Source organism: Dermacentor albipictus, chromosome 1 (genome assembly GCF_038994185.2).
Source record: "Dermacentor albipictus isolate Rhodes 1998 colony chromosome 1, USDA_Dalb.pri_finalv2, whole genome shotgun sequence".
Lineage (NCBI taxonomy): Eukaryota > Metazoa > Arthropoda > Arachnida > Ixodida > Ixodidae > Dermacentor > Dermacentor albipictus.
In genome coordinates, this window is record NC_091821.1 from 255,591,089 (window position 1) to 255,616,311 (window position 25,223).

Below are 25,223 nucleotides of genomic sequence, written 5' to 3' on the forward strand. Positions count from 1 at the left end.
CTCCATTTTCAATTACTTGTGCTGTGGAGGCTATAGCAGAGTGAGGCCTGTTCACAACACTCTCCCTACAGAATGTCCCCATGGTGTGCAGTTCAAATTTGATTTTGGATGTTCTCGTAGACACCTTTGCTTCCGATTTTGGCTCCTGCGACGCGCCAAACATGATTGTCTTCAGCAAGCCGCAGTGTGCTCAGTCCGCAGACTCGTCGCAGCACCCAGCAAAAGCGATAGTGCACAACAGGGCCTGAGTGTGCCCTCACGCTGATATGTTGCAGTCTGGCCATGCTATGTGGTGCGGACTAGCTTTGTCCTGCGACATCTTGACAGACGGATAATAACCACACCCAACTTGCACATTTTCAAACACTATCAACAACTTAGTATGAAGCGAAGTCTGCCAAGGCATCTAACCAAGAGCGGCCAGGAGTAAACACGGGCTGGCAAGCGTGCATATGGTCTGACCAGAAGTTTGGCATGGTTCGAGGCTAGTGACTATTCAGAATTAATCGAAAATAGCGAGAGCTGATGGCTATGACACCAATAAGCAGCCACGGTTTAGTGTGAGCAGACGACAGTGGACTTCTTAAAGTACATAACTCTTATCGAAATTCGAAAGCATACTTCTGCTTACTTCAGCCTGTTTATTAAACTGCGTCAATAAATATACAGAGTAACAGTACAAAGAAGCACACTGTTCCAAACATCCTTTTTGATTGATGTCAGCTATTGGCCAATAGCAGCCACATATAGGAATTTGCTATAACATAAAATAAAGTGACCAGAAAAAGAGTGAAATGCAGGCCTGTGTTGAAAAGAGAGCCTTTGAGAAAAAGGTGACTTCGCGCTCTGATTACGTACTCTATATGTCCGCACGACTGCAAAATTTGGCCGAGATGGTCACAGCATCATATGCTATCTGCAAACCGTTTTCTTCACCAAGCTGGAGGGGTGGTGCAGGATCTCTTTAACAAAGCTTCTTTTTTATTTTTATCACAAGAAAAATGTGCTTGCGACAGGTGCATGTCTCCTTATTGTATCTGCCGAAAACAGTTATGCTAGAAATAGCTTTACTTGAATAAGGAGATATATTAAAGGAAAAACGTAAATGTGCAGATCCCTCCTACCTCGCAGTGCATTTGCATGCCTGCCAACTCTCCTGATTTACTTGGGAGGCTCCCTATATTCCAACCAATTGTCCCAATTGTATGGGCACGGCCACAGATCTCCAAAATAACCCAACCCTGCTGCGAAAAATGAAAAAAAGAAACCTTATGCAGAACAGTTGCATCATAATTGCCATTATGTAGGTAGCTAGCCTAAATCAGATTTAAATCCAAGCCATTTTTGTGTCTGCAGTGAAGGCCTAACTCAGTTCACTTCGAATCGAGACATTCGTTGAGGAGTGCATGTGAGGCAAGTGTCTGATATATGTTGCGTAATGGCTAGTTCTTTTATGTCAACTACATCGTAATACAGCTGTGTTATGTGGTAAAGCATAACAAGGGTGGAACAGGGCCACTGTTATCGGACCTAGTATGTGTCTTAATTATATACACGCCTGCACCGTCACTGGTCACAGTAGAAGCGTCAAGAGATCTAGTAATTGTACTGGGAGCCATTCAGAGCTGTTTCTGACGTTGCGGTAGGACAGGGAAAAAAAGCAAAATTTTGCATTATGTTCAACAACATTCAACAAGACACTGTAAAAACAGCACATTAAAATAAAGATAAGGCAATATGAATCCGTTAAATGACATCAGCATAATAACACCTTTACTGATTGCTATTTCAACTATGGACTTCTTTTTTTTATCTATCAACCTGAGTTGCTTGCTACTGTCATATTTTTGCTTTTAGTATACGACACTGTTCATTTGAAAATGCAGGCTGTGCAGAATGTTTCTCCAGGCTTTACAGTGTTGACACAGTTTAAAATTGCGTATAGATATAACTGTTCTTATATACTTTAGAACCAGTACACAATACTCAGCAGAGCTTGATCCTCACTTACATGTCTTCAGGGTTTGTAGTAGTTCTTAAGACCCTTGAATTTAATTTTCATTTCTGCATAGCTTAGTAGATTTTGTTTATACATATAGCCATGAAATGTGTGTTAGTAGCTCTGTGGTAGTTCGCAGGGCTAAGAGTATGCTTGAATATGGGCATATTCTAGTACACTGTAGTTAGTGATGGTTTACTTGCTAAGTGCTGTCTCCTACCCCCAACCTCTGCCTTTTTTTTTTGTATTGCAATAGCAATTATATGGACACTCCAAGCGCATTTCTGCCGTCAGTGTCGGCGTGAGGTTCCATATAAAGTCTAAGGGCGATAACACCATCACTGCATGCTCTGTGCTGTATGTGCGAGTATAAGCGTGCAAATTGAGCCAATGATCGCGTCTCAATCACACCCGCGTGAAAGAGGCGAAAGCAGGGAGGAAGCATGCCATCTTCTGTCGCGCAGGAGGCACCCAATGTTGCGAGGCACTGGGGACGGAAGGGGGGCAATGTTCTGCACTGGCTGCAATTGCACATGTGGTGGCTGTGCGCGGTCACACGGCCATATCTTGAGAGCAGTCTGCATTGGGGACGGAGTCTAGGTGTGTCGCGGCAGCTCGTAGCTTTGTGCGTGCTGTGTGTTCTCAGCACTTACTTTCAATGGAAGCGATAGACGGCACAAATGTCACTTCACTCGCTGCGCGGCCGCATTTTCTTGCACCAGCTTTTTGGCAGCGAGTTTCCACTGTCATCGAGTGAGATGTGTTCCGTTTCCTTGTACGTGTGTGACATCATGCTTGTTAATTTAGTTTCCTCATTGACAATTAACAATTTCCTCATTGACACTTTGTGTCTAATCATAACATTTGAGAAGTTGATTAAGTAATTATGACTAATTATACAGTTAGGTAGAATGTAAAAATAATCCGAGTATCTCCAAGCGACGGCCTCAGGCCTCAGCCATGACAGGAAAGGGCACTCATCGAGTGAGATGTGTTCATGTTTACCTGTGCACACGTGACACCGTGCTTGTAAAACATGTTGGTGGGCTGGTTGGCTTGAATCCATGATAGAAAGCGCAAGCACGACTGAACAAGGACGTAGAAAGAAGCAGTCACAAAGACAGCTCTGTCTTTGTGTGTCTGCTTCTTTCTATGTCCTTGTTCAGTCATGCTTACACATTCAATCATTGTTAATTTAGTTTGTAAGCGTATGTTTACAAGCTTATACGGCCGATAAAACTGCTATCCTTACTTCGTACAGCTATCTGCTAATCTGCTATCGCAATCAGTGCTTTGCCTTTCGGGCGGAACTGCGCCTTCTTTTTCCTCCATTTCCCTTTAGTTTGTCATTTTTACACTTCGATTAAGAACTGCAAATAATTCCCCTATGCTTTCCTTTTCTTCAGCATGTGTTGGTTTTATATGGTTCTGGTTAGCAAAAATGTGCGAGGGTTCTTATAAAACAGGGCCCCTTAGTTTCCCTTGTTTTTGTCCATAGTTTCCCTTGTTTTTGTCCAATACGTGGCAACCAGCTATTTTTGCTTCTGGCCTGTCAATTAGTCTTTTTTGCAGTATGGTCATGTAGCAGTTTTATCTTTCACAATACAGCAAGTGATGTTTTCCTTGTAACAGGCATTTTGTTGTGTCTAGGGAACACAACTACTTCATTTGCTTTTTCTTTTCCATGACCTGATATTTTTTTCAAGAACTACTTTGTGTTTTTGGAAAGTTGGTCATACAGCAGCCTGTCATTATTGGAAAGCTTGTTTGCCACCAGGCTCTAAAGGTGTCAAGCAGCTATTCGTGCAGCTCTTTTCATGACGGTTCTAGTGATCTAGTCTTCAAAATGATCCTAATTATCCGTGATAGTTGACTGCCTATATAGTACAAGCGTGTTCCTAATTATACGAAAATAAATATTCCTGCTGTAAATATGTACGTCTGCATTTATCTATTAAATATTCAATTCTGTATTGATTCATGTTCAAAAAAGTCGATATTCGATTGTCTACCTCACATTTACGCTACAGATTATGATAGCTTAAGTTTTTCGTTAACTTTACATTAGAAGGTTACAAGTACAGCAAGATTGAAAAGAACAGAAGCAACATAGTTTTTCTAGCATTAAAATGCACTTATTCTGCATATTGTCCCTAAATTTTTCGTGCTTCTTGATGTTCGTGCTAGCAGAAAGAGGCTCTGTGGAATGTGCTTGGCCATGTGTAGTTAACACGGAGATGACAATTACCCGAGCTTAGTACAAGCTAAATACCACATTTTCGCCTTTGATCTACCTGAAAGCCGCTGTGAAATAATGATTGGTCTGAAAGCCGTGGGACTACTGAAGCGATTTGTTCAGACGCACACAAACAAACTCAGCCGTTCCGACATATGCGCTTTTTTACGCAGTCAATATATCTTATTCAACTGCTGTGTTCTAAATCTGAACACAAAGTTTACTCCATTTGGTTTTGGTGAATTCGCTCTCTGACACTTCTGCACATCTACCAGTCGAATGGATTTGGTGACACCACTGAACCTGCACTGATTAAACACAATCAAATAGGTTTTGTAAATAATAAAGAAACTTCAATTTTATGAGCACTATGATGGCCGCTGTGCTATGGAGCACAATCACAATGTGAAGGCTACCAATGTGAAGGCAACCATTGGTTCATCATGGTCATAGAGCTTGTGCTTCATACATTGAGTTTCGGCCGGTTGCATGTATCTTTTGAATATCAAACTGGGTTCTGGAAGACCATTTTTCAAGCAACCTTTCTAACTTATAAGTTGTTAAAATATCGCCAATTGTTCATTTAGGTCACTAAAAAAAAGTAGCTGATTGCTAAATCGAAAACTTTGCTTTAAACAGACAAAAAATCACTAAATCGAGTGACAATATTGCTAAAATAGCAGCACTATTGAAATACTGGTAAATTATAAAAAGCAAATGTGATTTTGTGTTTTCAAAGGAGGTTAGGTTAGTTGGCCCCAACAAACATGGGATGATGCAAGTGGTAGTAGAATAAACTTGTCTTGGACTGCCCAGTGATGGCTTTCTCCGCAATTCAGGCTTGCAAGGCACGTCCCGCAGGTGTCTCGCTCTGCAAAGTATGGTAACCCTAACTGCTTAGTGTGGCCGGTCGAGTGTCATCTGCTACAGCAAGTGGCAGTGACACCCGAAAAACCATCCTGTTGCCCAAGCAGGGGATACATAATTAAGAAATCGTACCCATGGGCGCAATTCTGAGAGAAAATTTGGCACCAGCTGTTCTTTTGTTGGATTTGTCAGTGTGCAGCTGACAGTGTCTGCTTTCGGAAGTGTGTGTGTGTGTGGGGGGGGGGGGGGGCAAATGACCTACTTCTCCCATTTACTTCTGACTGTGGAGGAAGGGGCATGCCTCGCCCCGAACCAGTATATATGCCTATGACAAGCATGGTGTCCTGCACGCACAGGTAAACATAAGCACATCTCACTCTATAACCGCGAGCGCTTGCTGTCACAACGCTGGTGTGATGAAGAGTGCTGGAAGCGATAAGCGAATGCTTCGTGCTGCCTCAGTTTTACCGCGAGAACACCTTTCACAGCCAAATAAGTGAAAGCAGTCTTGAAAGTACGGAAACTTCAATTGCATTATTGAGGTTCTATTGCACTGTTGACAGACCAAGTAGTCCGAATCAATGCCTAGATCAAGTGTTCAAAGGCTATACTGCAGACTTGCAGAGGTGGGGAAATTTACCAGCTGGAACCAAGTAGACGCTGTGTACTATATACATACCGGAGATGAGGGCACTGCACCAGTGTGGCCGAGACTCCACATGCATCTGGTGGAGAGGCCAGACCTCCGTTATCACGGCTTCAAGCAGCTTTATGTAGGCTCGAGTGGTCTTAGTCGAGACTCCAGGCGCTGTTCTCCCTGATTTCAAAAATGGGGTGGAGGGGGCCAAATGACCTACTCCCCCCCCCATTTCTGAGGGGGGCAGCCTCTCCCCCCCCTGGTAGGTATGCCTATGCTTAGACCATTTAGTGATTTGAGAGCTAGACACGAGCACCTGAGATTTGTGTTCTGCATTTGTAATAGAATGGCCACTTGTTTTTGATAAATGCACGTTTGCACTGGAGCTCTAAATATGGGCTTCTAAATTTTCGGGAACATATTGTTGATATTGTATCATCTTATGTCTGCATATCAAATGTAAGCAAGGTCATTTCACATTCCTGGCTATTCTATAAATATTTTCGCACACATTCCTAGCCATGGCACCATAAGTTGCAAAGTCCTCGTGTGCATCATTGTTAATGCTTCAATGTTGTGGTAAATTATGCTTGTACAGTGTCAGTGTGGTACTTCTGTAATGTGCTGAATTTCAGTGCTCTTCAGAGCTGCTTCTCATTCAAGTTCTGAGAGCTAATAACAATGTATATCATTGTTGCGCACTCTTTTTTTCAGTGATCATTCAGTAGTGGGCCTATTATATGTAAGGTAGCATTATGTGTGAGTAGAGATCAGTAAGTTGTAGTGACCTGTTTCAATGCTCCTAGAATTGTAGTTTGTTATTGTTAAAGTATCATTGTGCTGAGCAGCATCAGCTTTGATTTCATCTGAAAGCGGCTCTGTTGCAGTGCTTGATAACCGTTAACTCTGGTGATGCTTGCTTCTCTTTTGAAGAGGATAGAAAGTGCCTCTGTGATGTATAAGCAGTGGAAGTTCAGTAATATAGTTAGCCTACTGTGTTTCCACAAATGTTTGGTAGTAAGTGAATTCATGCTATAAATTGTTATGGTTTCACTGTTGTGCATGTCGAGAAGATTTTTATTGGTTATAAGGCATGTTTGTGGTGGGTTATTGGCACAGTTTGTTTGCCTTGGGCTGCAGTTCTTGTGACCTTTTTTTCTTCAGTAAAAGCTTTGGTAATGCTTAAATTGCCTGTTTCATCTTTTTCTGAGAGAGCTAAGCTTAAACCCATTACAGTACATTGTTTGTCTGCTTGATGCTTGTGATGTATTATGCATTGTTTGTCTTTTGCTCATGTAATTTGCTACACTTGTCAGAAATAAAAATTTTTATACCTGTATTGTGTGCTGTTATCTCTCTTAACAGCCCTTTGTCTGAAATGGTAATTCTACGGGGGGGACGCAGCACTTGCACGTCTGCTTTATTTGCTAAAATGACGTTGAGGCATATTGGTACGTCAAATTTTTTTTATTATTTAAAGATATCTTTTGCGTTCACTTTTGTCCTCTCTCCTCTTCGATGGGATGACATAATGCTCTTCATTTCAGAATCTCCACCAACAATTGGAAATGTGAAGGGTGCTTTTTCAAATTCTGATGGTGAATCGGCACCTAGGTCTGCCCCGGCTGTGCCCCATTCTAGCCTTAAGGTCAGCACTTACTTGGTAAGGTGCCGTTGTGACATGTTTGTTCCATCAGCATGACTGGCACTTTGTACAGGCATGTGTTTGTTGCACAGAAAAGTCTGTGTCCAGAACACCACAAGTGCCAAATATTGGAGACCTCGGCAGTTGAGAAACAATGTCAGCTAGTTTGTGAATAGTGCTGTTATAATACTTAATGCAGCCACTAAGAACCATTTATTTGTTCCTGGCCCTTATCGAGTGCCACAAGAAGTCACTGGCATGTTTAGTGAGTACGTATATTGGTTAGCCGTTTTAGGTAAGTCTTTAGCAAATTGTGGAAGTAACTCCTGAATGTCCTGTGTAGAAATTTAGAATGTTGAATAGTGGTTGTTGCTCTTAAATAAATGTACTGTATTTGAGCTTTGCCTCTTGGAAAAAAAAGCTGAGCCATTTTTCTGGACTGCTATCTGTATTTTAGAATGGCTAATGCTGTGTTTGCATGAGGATGTAATATCTTTTAGACAAGCCCTTCCAAACCTTTTGTGAAGACTGAATTAGTCTCGCATTAAGGGATGCCTACTCATGAATCTTATCCATCAGTTTTTGGTGTTCCTTCTATGAAAGAGTCACTGAAAATTAAATGCTGCTTCTGCCACACCCTGGTGGCCTTCCTCTACTTTTTGTCGGTCCAACTGCTAATTTTTACCATTGTGATCATGTTCAATGTTGCTTATCATGCTCCATCCATCATCATGCTGAGTTTTTGTATTTCTAGGATCCTTAATGCCATAATCCACCATCGCATTGTCCGTTCTCAAAAACCATTGTATTGGCACAGTGGTATCATGTGCCACCAGATCGTGCCATTGCCCTATCAGTGATACGACTTCTGTTCTTCCCTCAGACAGACGTGCTGCTTAGTCACAACATGTATCCAGAAGTGGGGCAAGGTCTATTATGCTTATAAATGCATAGGAATGTACACATAAAGTGGCAGAGATTTCAGAAAGTTGAAAGAGCAGGCAGTCATTTTAACAAAGTTGTAGGCTCCCTGCTGCTCATACAGGAATAATATTTGGCCTGAATGTTCATGGTTGTATTGTCTAGTTAGTGTGCTGGTTTATTTACCCTGTTCAAAAGGTGTTATGAGGAAACCTTAAGGTTGTGAGAAAATGTTTTCTATTGTGAGCAACTATTAAATGTCACTCACATGAAGGTGCATTCTTCCATGATAACTGACGCTGTCAACACAGATATGGTAAACACCTGTTGGAAGTTCGTATAGACTAAAATGAAACTTCTGCAATTTTCTTTAAATACTTGGCCTGTGACTTTTCCATATTTGATTGAACAGCTCATATCTGTGTGCACAGATTTTGTTGCACAATACTATTATATCTCGAAGCAATAAGCAAAAATAATAAAAATTGCACTGTTGATTTATTTGCGTGTTCCTTAAAGGTTTGACAAAACTTTGCTTGACCAACATTCGCATGCTTTCTTTTTGCTCCCTTGTCTGTATAGCCTGAGCACTTGCAGAAGCGACGCAGCTCATCCCGATCCATCAAGCGCAAGAAGTTCGACGATGAGCTTGTCGAGAGCAGTCTGATCAAGACACCTCGTACACGACCTTTGCCTGGCACTCCTTCAACATCGCTGACTCAAAGTGTCGCCCCCGTTGGTGGCTCTGGTTCAGCGCCAGTGCTGGCGACTTACTCAGACAGCAGTCAGGTGGACACAATTGTCCCCCTTTATTCAGAGCGGAAGAAGGTAAGCATTGGTCTACAGTGGCATTGCACTTAAGATGAGTGATCGTAGGAACTCACGTCAACCCTTGGTGCTGATGGCAAGCCTCAACTACATTCATCTTGAACTAATCTTGCCTATTTTACAGTTTGCAAAGAGCCAACATTATCTTTATTTGTGGCACCCTTTTTGCTCAATAACATGTACTTTAAGTTGGGCCATTTTTAGAGGCTAGGATAATGCAAGTTTTGTTTAACAAAGCTTTTGTGCTCTTTTAACAGATTACAGCACACAGGCACGTTAACTACTTGATACCATTTTCTTTAGTTAAAATTTCTAAAGATCAGAGGATGAGAATCGCTATAATCTCATTATGTGCCCATTGTTTCCTATCCTTTCTTTTTTCCATACTAGGCCATTTTATGATTAATTTAAATAATTGTGGCTTTTCTTTTAGACATCGAAGTCCACACCAAAACGAGTGAAAAAGTCTTCCAAGGTTTGTACTCTAAGAGCCTTTTTATTTTCTCTTGTTTTACTATTCATGATGTGTGCCCATGCGAATTAGTTGTGTGCAGTTTTATTACAGAGACAGTACCATGCTGCAATTTTTTTCTGTAGAACACTCAAGCATTGGTTACAAAGGACCTTGGTCGATGGAAACCTCTTGACGACTATACACTTTGTTTGGCCATACAGCAAGTAAGTTCAGAGTTAAAGAGCTTGTAATTCAGTTCCACTGTGCATGCATCTTATTTTGTATTGCTTCTAATACTACTAGACAACAGACTTGGAGACTGTGTTCCGTGGAGTAAAATTTTCCTGCAATTTTACCCTGCAAGAAATCAAAGAAAGGTGGTATGCACTGCTGTATGACCCAGTTATATCCAAGTAAGGGTAGCAATCAGTTTGCCTTTGGTTATGTTTTATTGTTGATATCCTCACACGTAATTTTTTATCCAGAATGGCTGTGACCTCGATGAAACAGCTCCACCCAGATGTATTGGCTGGTGTACAAGCCAAGGCCCTTTATAGTAAAGAAGAAGAGCGTATCTTGTATACCTTTCCAGCGGTATGTTTGTGAAGATATTTGCATATTACTGTTGGCCTGGGACTTAAATGTTTCCATCCTGTTCAGACAGCACAGCCCACAATTGAGAATTTCCAAGAACTTCTCATCAAACATCCGGATGTGTTTCTGCCCTCACGCACACCGAAGGAGTTGTCGTACCATTGGACATTAATGAGGCAGTATTTCATCTTGCCTGACCAAATAAGTATGTACAGCATTTTGTTTATTGTTCTCAGTAATCTGATAACCTTTGCTGTGCAAAGTTTCAAAAGATATATAATTGCATTTCTTGTGTGCCTATTAACTGAGGTTTGGTCATGTAATAAATAGTATATTCATTTCAGGGTATTCTGAGGGGGGAACATTAAGATAATCTGGATTGATATGTTACAATTCAAGAATACCAGAAACTCTACAGAATGAGTACAAAGATGAAAGATAAGTTTGGCAGAAAATGTCACATGGCTCTTAACTTATCAAAACGCATTTTCATGTCTTTTACACAAGATCAATATGCCTGTCAGTCTGCCTATCGCATTTACTCAATCCCTATAAGTACCACTTAATCTTACAAGTGCCTTGGCCTTCATAGGATATCACCTCTCTCGTAAATAACGCACACTCAAAAGATTCTGGCAGGGCCTGTCTTACAATGAATGTCGACATTAATGCAATTATCATTGAAGCAATGTAGCAACACACCATATTGCCGCCGCAGAGACCCATTGTGTATGAGGCATGTATGCAGCCGGGTTCCTTTCTTGCACTTCTTACTGAACACACTGTGCCATATGGAAACGGCACTCTAAGTTTGCACGCGGCACTTGTGTGGATGTAGGGGGTGTGTTTTTTTTGTTTCTTTTTTTTAGAACCATACACAATTTTTTAAAAATCACCTGTGGCAGGTAGTGTAATTGTGGTCCTTGAAATCAGTTATTCAAGATGGCAGACATTACTTTCACGAGAAATTGAAAGGCATATTTTGACAAATTAACAAGAAATCACTAATGTTTTCAATAATTACATTGTGGCACAAATTGGAATTTGAAAACTGTAGCTGATGAGTCTGCAAGGGATATTTTTTGCAAAGGATACCATTTTTTTAGCAATAATGCACCTGAATCCTTGATCAAATGGTTGCAGCTTGCACGTTGTGCCTGTAGGCAAGACAAAAGCCTTACAATTGCCATTTTAGTGAAAGGTGACAAGACTTTGCATAAAAATTTTGTTTTGTCTGTATTGGTTTCTTCACAATAGCCATCTTTTCTGTATCGGGAAATGTACTGTTGAAGTGAGTGCTGTGGCCAAAATGAAAAGTAAAGTTGTTTTCTCCCCATGTGTGCCCTCATTTTCCCTTGAATGCCCACCAGGCTTACTAGACTTGAACATTTTCTTGGGCTTTCTTTTAAGTGCAGACAAAATACAACAGAAGGTTGGGTATTGCAAGCAACTGATATTAATATATCCTAATATGGGTCACATGCCTGGTATATTGGCATTGTGATCATAAAGAGTAGTACTTCATTAAGAACAAAAATACTCTATAGGCTTTTTCAGAACATTGCTAACTACTTACAGTTGGTTTTGTCTGTACAGAAGCCTTTGCCTATTTTTCTCTTTTAAAACTTGCTCTGTGTTAGCTGGGACTCCGTGTGTATGTGTGTACATATGTATTTGTCTGCATGTTGTGGCGGACTGCACTTCACTAAAACCTTTTTTGTATCTACATCCATAAACCTGTGGCATAGTTCATTGGCATTTCACGTATGATTTTCCCAGAAAGCCTTGCGTACTATGGGACAACACTGTTGGAACACTCGCAGAGCTGATGCAATGTTATTCCAACCTTAGCTCACCTGTTCTTCCCCAGCTACCACAGCTAACTTTGGTTGGTTACAAATATTGTATACGAGGTGTGCCCCAAAAGTTTGTGCAGTTTGTGCACAGACTTTCAGATACATCAATGTGGTCACCTTCAAAATAATCTTCATTAGACACAATACCCTGGTTCCACCTCCTCTTTCTTTGCTGAAACCACCCTTTGAAGCCCTCTTTTCTTAAGCACATCAGCAGCGAGGCCATTTTCTTTTGAATTGGTGTCTCATCTCTGAAATGACACCCCTAGAGCACCATTTTGCAATCAGTAAACGAAAAAAGAAGTCGCAGGGGGCTAAATCTGTTGAGTAGGAAGGGTTTTCCAGCAGTGGTGAAATTACATGCCATAACTCACACACTGTCTGTGCGAAATGCATAAGGGCACTATCATGGTGCAGAATCCAGTGCCCCCTCATTTGACAAATTTGTTTGCATGTGGTGCACACAATCTTTGACACTTCAGTACCTCCACGGTAAAAAGCTGCATTTAGATACAAATTTAGAAACAAATTCCTTTAGATACAAATTCATCATGCACAATTCCATGGCAGTAAAAAAGCACGACCAACGTGGCTGATTTTTGCTTTGTTCTACTGTGCTTTTTTTTTTTTGCCCTGGCTCGTCTTTCTTTTTCATTCTTTGCTCCGTGACTTCAGCTCAATGTATTTGTAAATCCATGTTTCGTCACTAGGCATGACCCTTTGCAAGTACTATTCATTGCTGCTGTCAGAAGTTTTCCAAACAGTGCAACATTCTTTTCATCACAACCTTTGCTTGGGAGTTGGCAGTTTCGGCAACATTTTGACGCAGACCTTTCCTTTTTCCCTGTTTTCAGTGCAAATCTGGTGAATGTACTTCTGCTATCATTCTAATAGTCATTTGGCAATCATTGAGCACTAGAAAATGCACACGATCAATGTTTTCATCTTTGCATGAGGTAGAGGGGTGTCCTGATCTTGTATTGTCCTTGGGGGTTTTCACAACCGTCCCGAAAATGCTGGACCCATTTGAACACAGTTCTTTAGGGCATCCTTTCCATAGGCCTTTTGCAACATTTGATGAATTTCTGTGCCACTCTTGCCTACTTTCACAAGAAATTTGATAATGACCCTATCTGCCGATCTCCATTTCAACAAGACAAAAAGTGGGTTGCACAAAAGTGCATGCACAAAATTCAGCCTTGCCATACAGCAGTCTGGGCTCATACTAGAGGTCAGCTGGGTCCTTTTGAGTTTAAAAAGTAACAAAGAGTGGTGTGACTATACTCTCTCTTTTTGCTGACTCACTGCGTTGGGATCTTACTTTTTTTACCATCCATATTCCTGCCAAGTGGACATGCCTTGAGCACTGGCTGGCTTGAATTCTGCAATTGCAACATACTTTCTAAAGCACGAATAATTAAAAAGTAATTATGATTGCTTAGTTTCCTTGAATTTGCCACCCTGAACAATGTGTAGCCTTTTCCCTCCTTCACAAAAAAGAAAGGATATGTTGCTAATATATATATATATATATATATATATATATATATAATATAGGTTTTTATGTGCCAAAACCACAATCTGATTATGAGGCACACTGTAGTGGGGGACTCCGGATTAATTTTGACCACCTGGGGTTCTGTAATGTGCACTTAAATCTTAAGTACAGCGGCGGTGTTTTCGCATTTCGCCCCCATCGAAATGCGGCTGCCATGGCCGGGATTCGATCCTGCAACCTCGTGCTTAGCAGCCCAACACCATAGCCATTAAGCAACCACGATGGTGTTTTTCTTTTATCTTTTTTTTTCAAGCATCTGTTGTTTTGCAGTGAAATGTGAAGACACTCATGTACTTAGATTTAGGTGCATATCAAAGGACCAGGTGGTCAGAATTAATGCCAAGTCTACCACTAATTCATGCCTCATAATCATATGGTGGTTTTAATTCATAAAACACCAGAATTAATTTTTTTAGCTGTTGTTTTCTACTTGTGCATTACACAACTGTCTCCACTTGGTGCAGTTCCTGTGAAGGAAGAAGGGGATTTTTCGCTGAGCTTCTCTGATTTAGACGATGATATTGCAGATGAGCAGCTTGTGTGAGTAGTCTTTCTTGTATTAAGCCTGTAGTACTGTTGAACTCTGGAGGGAGCTTTAGCTTGGGCCCTTCCCTATTCAAATGCATGGTAAATACATTATTGAACCTATTTGGATGAACCTTGTTACATTTAAATGGAAAATTCTGCTTCTAGTGACTTCTAAGTATTCTAACTTAAGCCCTCAATTTTTTTTTACAAACATTGGCAAAATTGGGCTCATTGGGTACCTTCACTTCGCCCCCCCCCCTTCCTGCCCCCTCCTTGAAATTTCTGTGCACCAGGGATACCTGGCATATTATGTGACAACACCTGTCTGCCCCGCCCCTTTTCCCCTGTCAAGTGTGTGGCCTCTCCACCGAAAAAAACTCTCTTGACTGCACTGCTGTGGTGGTTATAATATTAGTACCTGCTTTGTACAGAAGGATAGTGAGGTTGAATTTAAACAGGATGGCAATTTCTAAAACTTTATGTTGTAGCAGCAGAAAAAGACACTGTTTTAGAATGAACTACATGTTATAAACAGAATCGCGTTATTTTGCATTGTTGAATCATGACATATGAGGACAGGTATTACCCCAAGATGATGTCCAATAGGTTAGAGTTAAAGGGAGCCTGAAATGATTTTGATGAATTTCTACAAATGTACCGAGTCATTAGGGTAGGCCCTGATCATTGAGTGATGCATTTAAGTGCTCCGTGTAAGGCGTGTAATTTTTTATAAGGCCTTAAAGATATGTACAGTCAAACCCACTTATAACAATATTCAAGTGCCAGAGAAATTCCATTGTTATAACCGATAATTGTTGTAACCGGGTTGCATGAAAAAAAGAAATGAAAATGGGGGTGGCGTGGCTGTTCCGAGAAAACTTACGGCAGAGAGGCCAGTTGTCCTCCCCACCTTCCTCCATCCAGCTTCTGATTGTGGTGACTCGTTTAACTATTTAAATCTGCTTCCTGCTTGCCGCTGTCGCGTGTTGTTAACAAGCCTCAGCTGTCGGCGTTCAAGAATGGCACTGCTATAACAACTGCAAACAGGGGTCAAGGGTGGCAAGTGACATACGAGCTCCACCGGGGCATCGCTTTGGTGGCACCAAAAAGCGCCTTTTAAAAAATGCAGTAAGGTTGCCGCAGCAGCACCTTAGCTCGAAAAATCCAGAAAAAACTCTGGGACGAGATAGTCACAAGCATCTCGCCATGTACTTCCCACTGGCTTGCATGAGAAAACCGCATGTCCGTCAGTCCTGCTTGCTTTACGTTAAACTTGCCGACATCCTTCTCCAAGGCATCCAGGTGCTCCACGTAGTAAAGTGGAAGGTCCCTCGTGAAAACAAGCCCATGAGGGATTGGATCATCTACAGGACCTCCCACGGGGTCAGTGTTGAGGCAGCCTGCCCTACCGCGTCAGCGTTGCCATCATCGCTGTCGCTATCCGATGCAACACATTCATGACGATCGCATCATCAGTTAGAAGCACTTTGTTTCCAGATCTATAGCAGTGCGCTTTCTTCAGCAATGTTGTTGTGCATTGCCTATGATCAGCGGGTGGATCAGCCATCTTCTGTTTCAGCAGCGAGTCAAACGAAGCTGGTAAACTACATGGCCAAAAACGACTTCAATGCAACGAACAAACACAAGCATGAGTGACTTAATCTGTTAGCATAATTGCGCAGAACGAGGGCCCAGCAAGCAATCTGAAAGCAGCGCTGGCAGCGTTGTAACATACAATAAAAAACCATTGTAACTTGTCAGTTCAGTTGGGGCAGTCTGTTCATGTTTCAGAGGAGTGGAAGGACGACGGCAGAGATGCGTGCGAGGCAGGTGTGCATCTCTCATGGAGAGAAGCATGCGGCAGCAGTTGCTGTGGCGGGCAATCGTGCAACGGTTTGCATTTCACTTTTTCTTTTTTCTTTTCAAGGATTTCGCATTCCATTACCTTTCAGCATGGGCGCCCAGCAGCCAGACTTCATCGGTATAACCGATAATGTGGCATGGGGACATTGTAGTACGCAGGTTATTTCTCCCCAGAAAACATACAAAAGTTGACTGTGGAGCAGCTTTTCATTGTTATAACCGATATATTGTTAAAACTGGTATCATTATAAGTGGGTTCGACTGTATTGCTACCAATCACAGCGGTGCTGCTTCCCTGTGTTTTCAGCCACCCCCTCCTTATTGTCATAGTTATCCCAATTGGCATCAGTTAAGCCAGCTGTTGGATTGGCTACCCAAGTCGCATCATCTATAATTTTTCCAGCTTCATGGTGAACAACTGTTAATGATAGTTGGAGTGGTCATTAATTTGTTTCTATAAAAGAAAGCAAGAGAATACACACTGACAATTTATCACTACACTGAAGCACTTCCGGCATGCAGCAAGTGTCGTCTGCTTGTGTTACAACAATCTCAGTGTTGACATGAGCAGGTGGTCAGTGCCAGTCTCTGGCTTTCTTTTCGTGAGCACTGTGGATCGTCCTTGTTACATTGTGGGCTGCAAATCCTTTGTGTGTTTATGTCTGCTTGTGAGTCGGCTTATTACTAAAACAGTTAAATGAAGATATTCCAGTTTAGTACAAGCTATGAGGCTAGGTGTAGGAAAAGAAGCTTAAGGCAGTTTTCTTTTGCTTCCTTCCATAGTGATTGGGTGAAGGATGAAGCCCTGGAGCATGGTAAGTCCAACTGAGGTCCTTGCTGATGACATATCAGTGTTTTGTTAGTTGCTGTAGGTTTTTCTTACTTCACTAATTGTGCCAAAGTGCTCATTTGCGAGTTACTGTAGGTTTTTCTTACTTCACTAATTGTGCCAAAGTGCTCATTTGCAAGTTACTGTGCGAAGTTGCCCCAAATAGTAAAAATGCCTTGAATTGCGCCCAAGCTGCCAAGCGCTTTTGCCTGGTGCTCTAGGTACTAGCACCAAGGGGCAGTGGCATAGCAACGGGGGGCTGCCGGGGGGCCGGGGGGCCAGGGGACCCGGGTGCAAGGGGCCAGTGGGGGGGAGGTTGTCATGTACATCTGAAGACACCCCTCTTTCCACTGGCTTGACAGTCGCAAATGGCAAAGAATGCTCCGGTATGCAGTAGCCCGAGCTCATGTCCCCGATGCGTTGCGCCTCAGAATTGTCAGTTGCAGGTCTGTCAACACCCCACAAAATAATTGCACGAATGTGCGGGCTAAAAAATTTAATTCACAAAATGGTTGCTAAACTACTCCCCTTAGCGGAACGTTTCATGCAGGGAGTGCTCGTGCCATGCGTTCATGCTGGGAGCACGCGTCGCTGAACATACAGTCAGGTGTTGTAAGGCGTTGAGGCTCTTGGGTTACTTTTTGGTTCAGAATGCGCAGCGAAGACGAACAAACTTCAAAGACAGCAGTGCAGAGTGCAGACCAACAGTAGTGCAAGCAAGCAAGCTGGCACGGGCTTCACCGTGGCCTTTCTTCTTCTTCTTCTTCTTCTTCTTCTTCTTCTTTTTTTTTTTTTTTTTTAATGGTGACGTTAAGAATCGATGCGAAGCATGCTCAATTCTGTTTCCAATCTTGTGGTGCTACCGCAGCTCAGATAATCACTTTTGATCATATAGCAGCAAATAAAAACAAGGCTTTATTGATCAGACTGAAGAGAACTCGCAATTGTCATAGCATTGGCGCCCGTGCAGCAGGGAGGCAGGTGGCGTTTTCCGTTTCTTTAATAGGGTGGGGAGATCAGTGTCACTGACACAATTTAATTCTCGTTTTCGTTCAGGGCTGCCCACAGCCAAAATACTGCGTGCCATAGTACCTACGACGATTTTTGTGAAGTTGTTGTTGTGCAAGATATGAAAGTCTGACTTCAATTTTGCAAATGCAATATTGCCGCTAAAAGTGGTAATTAAAACTTTATAAAGATACTTTTTGTTACTTGTGACGTGAGCCATATTTTCCACGATGCCGCATTTGTACTGGCTGCCAAGTCTTACAGTCTGACAGAAGATGTGCACATGCGCTTATCACAAGTTATCAGTGCAGCACCCTGTGTTATTTGGCGCAGAAAAAACACCTTGTATACCTGCTGCATATATACCTGTGCGCTCTGTAGCCTTTGACCTCTGAATTTCAGTTTGTGTTCAGGCATCATATTCTCATGATCAGCAGCAGGTGGAAATGGTGGTTTCACTTGAAATAACCATCTTGCACCTTTGCGTGTTCGAATAACGAGTTTTTTTTCTATTTAACCTCGTAAGTGGTGCCCAAAAAGAGTTCCACATCAATTAAAATTAAAATGGCTATGAAAAACTTTATTTCTGGCCATGGGGCAAATCCACAAGAGATCAAACATGCATGTCTGCTTGATATTTTTGTTTTGTTTATTTCTTTATGTGTTATGTAGGAATATTCAAACTGCATGGAACCGAAAATTTTATTCCCCGAAAGGCGTTCCCAGCGAGCCAAAAGAATATCCGAAGGTGGCGGCGTGAGCGTCCTCCTACTGCTTACCGCAATATTTTCTTATTTCATGGCCGCATTAAATGCAAACTAAATACACTGTGCCAAAAACCTTTTCTGCTCATTTTAAATTGCACAGTAAATTAGCTCTATGCTTATTTTTATGCTGTCGACAAACGAAAATAAGGTAAAAAAATTCCAAACATGGCCCAAATAAGAAAAATTTTTTAACTGATACAACTTGGCGTATTTTCTATTTCACACAGAAACTTGAAGAAAGTGTCAAACATAGAACATTCTATTTGCAGCATTTATACGAAATATTATCATGAAATATCTGCATGAAACACGAGAAGAAAAAACTAGTTATGCAATGACTCGTTCCAGTTTGTTAACATTTACTCTCCTTTAAAAGAAGAAAAGGCAACGGCTGCCACAAATGAAGGAAGGTTTGCATGGGTTTTTTATTGTGGCAAGAACGGAGAACGTGTCTTCTGCTTTGTTTTCCGAGGCGCAAGATAGCGCAAACTCGACACTACTTGTGGTGCTCGAACGAATTTATTGCGTGTCCTTTGCAGTTACTATTTAAAAGGGTTCAATCACCGTCATCTAGCTAGTGGCAGCCCTCGCAACGGACAGCGCGCATGTCCACCTGACTGATCACGGGCACACATTTACACATGCCATGACTGAATTCCCAGCACATGGGGCACTGACTTCCACTCCACTGACTTCTGCTGACGATGCTCCTCAATGGCTGCAGCAGGCGCATGAAGCAGGGCCACATTCTTGATGTTGCCACTAAGTCGGGAGACCATCTCATGTTCCGACTGAATGGAGGCGGTGCTTCCAGACCTCAGGTTGTGCAGGGAAGCTTGGTGCTTAAAGGGACCCTGAAACAATTTTGAAGTTTTTGTACAAACATACTGAGTCATTAGAGTTGGTCCTTGTGATCATTAATTGATGAATCAATGTGCTCCTGCTAAAGCGTGTAATTTATTATAAGGTTTTAACAATGTACAGTGCTACCAATCGGAGCGCGCCACTCGGCTGAGTTTTCAGCCTCCCCTGACCAGGTTGACTGTATCACGCAAGTAGGGCGAGCTATCCAATTGCTGCCTGGGGCACCTCATCGATAATTTTTCCACCTCTAAGGCAAACGAATGTTGTTTGTAATAGTTGGAGTGTTAGTTAATTTGTTTCTATAAAAGGAAAGTAACAAAGAGAATGCACAAGAACAATTTCTCACTACACTTAAGCGTTTCTGGCACACAGCATGTGTCGTCTGCTTGTGTTGCAACGAGCTCCGTGTTGACAAGAGCTCTGCGGTCAGTGTCGGTCTGTCTTTTTGCGAGCAGCATGGTTCACCCTTGTTACGTTGTGGGCTGCAAACGTAGCGACTGGCAATATGCCAAGCTGCGACATCCTGTCCCACTGCAAGGCAGCAGATGAGCGGAGTGCCTGCAACGCGCATAGGCCTGTTGCTATCCGATCGACGCCAGGATTTGCGTGTTTGTAGCCGTCACTTTACACCGGTAGATTGCTACTCCAGCAGTCCAGTATTCGGGTAAACGCAAGTGCAAGGGGACTGGGCCTGGCCGCTTGACCGTGCCGTTTCACAGGATAAGCAGAAGTGCAAATGTGAATGGTCTGCACAATGCAGCCACCTGGTGGCACAGAGCTCAACCATACACAGTAGCAATAACGAAGTGTATTCTTCTTTGCTGCTGGTATAAATTTTTCGTAGGAGTATAATCATTAACATGTTGTTTTTGTAAATGTTTGAGATGTTTTACACTTGGCCCATAGTAAAATATTTAGCGAGCACAACTGACAAGGACAGTGAAGGGTGACACACGAGCGCTTCACTGTGTCCTTGTCAGTTGTGTGTGCTAAATATTTTACTATGTATTCGTACCAACTCGCCCAACTATCAGTTCGGCTGTTTTACACTTGGTTAGAGCAATATTGGCTCTTTGTTTTGCTGGTTGAGCTCTGTGCTACCAGCTGGCTGGACCGCGCAGACCAATCAGGCCGCTCACATATGTCAACGTTAAAGTTCCTTCATCAGCTTGAGTTTATGCCTCCAACCCTCTGTCGAAACGACCAGCTCGCCTGTGGTTACCGGAATAACAGACACGTTCAGTACTGCGACAGAATGCTCGCAACGCACGCTGGTTCGATAGCTTTTGCTTACACCATGGGGTCGGCTGCCAAACAGCTGGCAGAGAGGTCGGAGACAATTCGCGCGCTTGCTCCTAGACGACTGAAGTTGACAACACAACATAGCATCATAACGCAGAGCCAGTGAAGGCGGAACTTAGCCCCGATCACTCCGTGGACGAGTTGAGAAAATGCATGGCTATGGAGAGGGTAACTTGTAATTATCCTTAGCTCTCTTAATATGAGACACTTCACACAAATTGTGGTGTGAATGATTAACTTTAGCTGTACCCTATGCATCTACGAAATTTGTCTGAACCATTTCAGGGGCCCTTTAAGGAATCCGCCCACACCATTGCCGGCATTCTTCCCATGCCCATTAGTGAAAAATGTAGCACCTCATGGATGTATACTTGGAGTTGCACAAATCGTACAGTTGGTACCTATTTTTAAAATGGATCGATACACCATCGCTGACGTATGCTACGGGACAGTAGATGGGTAGTTTTTCATCTAACACTTCGTGCACTCTACCTAGGGCGTAGCAGGCATATGCTGCGTCATGATACATGTCGTCACTTATGACAGCAAAGCTGTGTGTTGCTTTCCTTGTTGTGGTGACACAGGTGAAAATGGAGATTTGTTTCTTGTGCCAGTGGTACGATTGTGCTTTATTTAAGAGGACAGTCCAGTTTTTTGCAATGTCAATGTGCAGAACAACGCTTCCATGCTGCTCGCACTTTTTTGCCTCATGAATAGCCGCGGCTTGAGAGCGGCGTATGTGTTCGCGAGGAATCCATTTGGTCACCCATTTGCCGAGCTCCATTTGCCGAGATGACGTCTTCTTGATCAAGTCATCGCATTCCCATACAACAAATGTGACCTCGTCCTTGTCGACCATTCCCAGACTGGCCAAAGTGAGGCTTTCACACCATGGGCAGCGTTCGCAGTCACCTAACATGCAATCTTTGGTTGGGGAGCCACAAAGCCTCAATGCTTTCATGCCTCTTTCATGCCTTTCAATGAGATTTCCAAGCTGGCTACGTGCTCAAGCGCAGGCACACAAAAGTTGGCATTAGCGCAATACACACAAACCTCTTGTTGTGGTGCGAGCAGCACCCATTTTGGATGCAGGCTGTAAAACTTTGATAGGGTGGTGAAACTTTAGGGGTGAGCTGCTTTGAACATCTGGAACGTCTCGTAGATAGATAAATGGAAGATGGTAGTTTCAATGGTGAACCATCAGAAGAAAGGTGGGCGTACCTGTTTAAGTCAATTGCTTCTTCCTCAAGAAATGCTCGTCTGCTTCATCGCAGGTGTCACTAGGTGAAGACAGAATTTCCTTGAGGCGCGTAATGCATTGCTGGCAGACCTCATCAGTGTCGCGAATATCCTCAGCCTCTGGCAGTAGCTTTCGCAGGGAGGCAACATCCAAAATGTTTACGCAGCAAAAATTTATTTTTTTTAGCAATATTTTTCTTGTGAACGTGTAAATAATGGACACAGAATACTCACTGAGCTATGAGCCACATGCATCACGTGTAGTGAACAGCTAGACGAAGTCAAAACATTTATACTGAACAGCACCGCACCTTTTCTATTGCTTTTTCTGTACTGCTTTCGTGACTGAGCCTTTAGAATGCTTTAGAATGTCTTGCGGTTTTATGAACAAGGCCCTCTAAAGCTTTTCACTATGAAAAAGTGTGGGCCACACTCATTATCGAAGGACAATGTCCGTCTGGCACCACCCATGACCTCGTCTGTTCTCGCCGTGGGAAAGCTTGTCAGGAAGGTGCTGACAAAAGATAATAAATTAGGTAACTTCAGCAGCCTTTGGCTCAGTCATGCTGCACTGCGCTTTTTCAGGCAGGTCAATCGAGAGGTGAAGATAGAGGTAAAATAGTAAAACGTTATCTGTGAGCGACACGGAAAACATGTGATAACGGGCAGTGAAATACATAAATGGCTTGGAAAATGACTCGGATAAGTTTTTAGAAAGGTACAGTGCGAGTCGCATGTGGTGGTGCCGAAGAAGGTTACAGTATCCATTGCATGCGGGGGATGGGGAGCAGGCACTGAAGTAGCTCCTCCATAATGGCGCACCTGCTGATAATAGAAGTGCTCCGTCACTTAAGGATTAGCCTGCCTTGGCACCGTTTACAGGTGATTTACTGTATGCACCAGGCGGGTTTTGGCAAAGGCAGCCACAACATGCACTTCCGGTGTCTTGCATGCTGTTGACAAGCGAATAATGGAGGTGTAAATGCGATTCCCGCAGAGATTGTAGGCTGCAAACTCGGTACGCGTTAGCACTTTAGAGGGCGACATCCCCCCACCCCCACATAGCTAGACACAAATAAAATCTGACAATACATTTTTGTTGAGAACAAGCTGCCAGAGTGAAGTTCTGAAGTAGCAAAAAAATTAGAACTAGATTTGCGTACAATGCAAACTGACCAGTAAAGGTACTCCTGAGGTACTCAACAAAAAGGTGCTCTGTAAAGGTACTCAACATAGACCAATTCGGCCCGTTATATTTTGGAAATAAAGCAAATGAGGAAACATATTATGGCAACCACATTTTGCTCAACATAATCGGGCTTCCATTAAAAAAATTTTCAGAAATTGGTACTTTTTTTTTTAATTTTTTGAAATTAGTTTTTTTTAACCTGTTTATTTACCGGTTTCTTTATTCTCTTGTGTTTTGTGTAGGAAGATAATATTTGGCGTAATTGTTGCAAAGAGAATGTTCTATGTTTGATACCTTTTTCATGTTTCTGTGTGAAATAGAAAACGTGCCAAGATGCATCAGTTACAAAATCTTTCTGATTTGGGCCATGTTTGGAATTTTTTTTGCATCTTTTTCATTTGTAGAGAGCGTTAAAATAAGCATAGAACTAAGTTACTGTGGAGCGTTTTAAAATGAGCAGAAAAGGTTTTCAACACAATGTTTTTAGTTTGCATTTAATCCAGCCGTGGAATTGCAAAATATTTTTGATTGCTGTTTATTACTTAGTAAGCAATAGGAGGGCGCTCGCGCTGCTATCTCCAAATATTTTTTGGCTTTCTGGAAACCATTTTCGAAAATTAATCTATAAATAAAATAAATAAAATATTCCTACAAGACATAAACCAGAAAAAACAAAAATATCAAGCGAACATGTGTGTTTCATCTCTCGTGGAACCGCCGCATAGAGTGTGCATTTGCAGAAAGAAGAAAAAAAGACTAAGAAATCGTATTTGAGTTGAAACTGAATTGGCAAGCTGTAGTAATGAATTAGTAATCGGTTTGCTGCATATGAAAAATTGTTCCAGTGTATCAAAAACTGCTATAGGCTACACATGAAATTTCCTGTGCTTAAATGCTAATTTTAGGTCCCAAAATCAGTGTAGCATATATGTTATGTCAGGCATTACAGGGTTAAATGTTTGGAGCCCTGATGGGGCCCAAAATGCTCTTTGAGTTATCTGTTAGTTCAAACTATCGGAACTAGAATCACTTGGATTTCACTGTGTCTGGTAAAAAATAGAAAATTGAACACAGTGCTCAGTCTTTTGCACCTTCTGAAATCTGATCTGATGGCAGGACTAATGGAAAAAGGAACAACTATAATAAAAATTGTGATCACTTCACTGAGCTGCTGGAGATTTTGGAGTGTTGTGCTGTGTATATGAAAATGTGTGCGTGTGTGTGTATATATGTATGTAAAATAATTTGTCCAAATTTAGAATTTGCAGCTCTAAAAATGTAATTTTTTTCTTTGTTAACCTGCTCCAAATGCAAACTATACTGCTCCGTAACCAGGATTTCTTTCGCTCCATAAATTGCTGCAAAAGCTGTTCCTGCTGTCCCACCCCTGTTCACTGTATTCCCTTGCAGAACACCATCTGTTAGAGCGCAATTCCTTGCAAGAGATTCGCCAGCTGGAAAATGAACTACCGAAGTGGCACGTGCTTGTGGACAGTGTCACTGGTATGTTATACACATTTTGCATCTGACATTGATTGTGTACCCACTCCATAAAACACTGCTGTATTGTGCTAATCAACAATTTACTGTAGCCCATATTTAAGGTAATGAGAGGCAAATAATATTTTGTACACATAATCATTATCATAAAATTCCAATGCAGCATTCTTATTTAAAGGTTATGCTCATAAATTGCTGGAAGTACAGTAATACCACTTACCACAACAAAATTGGGCAATGCTTGAAACTAGCTTTCTAAGCCAGATAGGGTCGAAGATATGGTTAAGGGTGAAAAAATGAAATTTTTAAGGTTCTTGACTACAGTGTACAATTTATGGTTACTTGTATATTTTCATTTGTCAAATTCTTGAAAAAGCAGACTAACTTGGTTATCCATTTGGCGGACCTGTAAGTATGTGGCTTTCAGGAAAGGTCATTGTATTTAGGCAGCAGGTGCACCATGCAGTGAGCCATCTTCTATAGAGAAACCTAAAAACTTATAATGACAGAATAACACATAATTTTTACCACAGGCTTAT

General features: G+C 42.0%; 1 protein-coding gene across 4 annotated transcripts in view; it reads left to right on the plus strand.

Annotated features, from left to right (window-relative positions):
- Rcd5 (microspherule protein Rcd5) overlaps nt 1-25,223 on the plus strand; it is a 44,159-nt gene that overhangs the window by 11,287 nt on the left and 7,649 nt on the right. The window contains exons 3-13 of one of the 4 annotated variants that reach the window (XM_065431505.1): nt 7,105-7,190; nt 7,287-7,402; nt 8,888-9,133; nt 9,567-9,608; nt 9,731-9,811; nt 9,891-10,000; nt 10,073-10,181; nt 10,248-10,386; nt 14,060-14,135; nt 16,770-16,801; nt 24,595-24,687. In XM_065431505.1, coding sequence (XP_065287577.1) covers nt 7,118-7,190; nt 7,287-7,402; nt 8,888-9,133; nt 9,567-9,608; nt 9,731-9,811; nt 9,891-10,000; nt 10,073-10,181; nt 10,248-10,386; nt 14,060-14,135; nt 16,770-16,801; nt 24,595-24,687 — 1,117 coding nt within the window. In that variant the 5' untranslated portion in view covers nt 7,105-7,117. The remainder of the gene's footprint in view (nt 1-7,104; nt 7,191-7,286; nt 7,403-8,887; nt 9,134-9,566; nt 9,609-9,730; nt 9,812-9,890; nt 10,001-10,072; nt 10,182-10,247; nt 10,387-14,059; nt 14,136-16,769; nt 16,802-24,594; nt 24,688-25,223) is intronic. The other 3 variants (XM_065431512.1, XM_065431504.1, XM_065431506.1) reach the window with 3 other exon arrangements.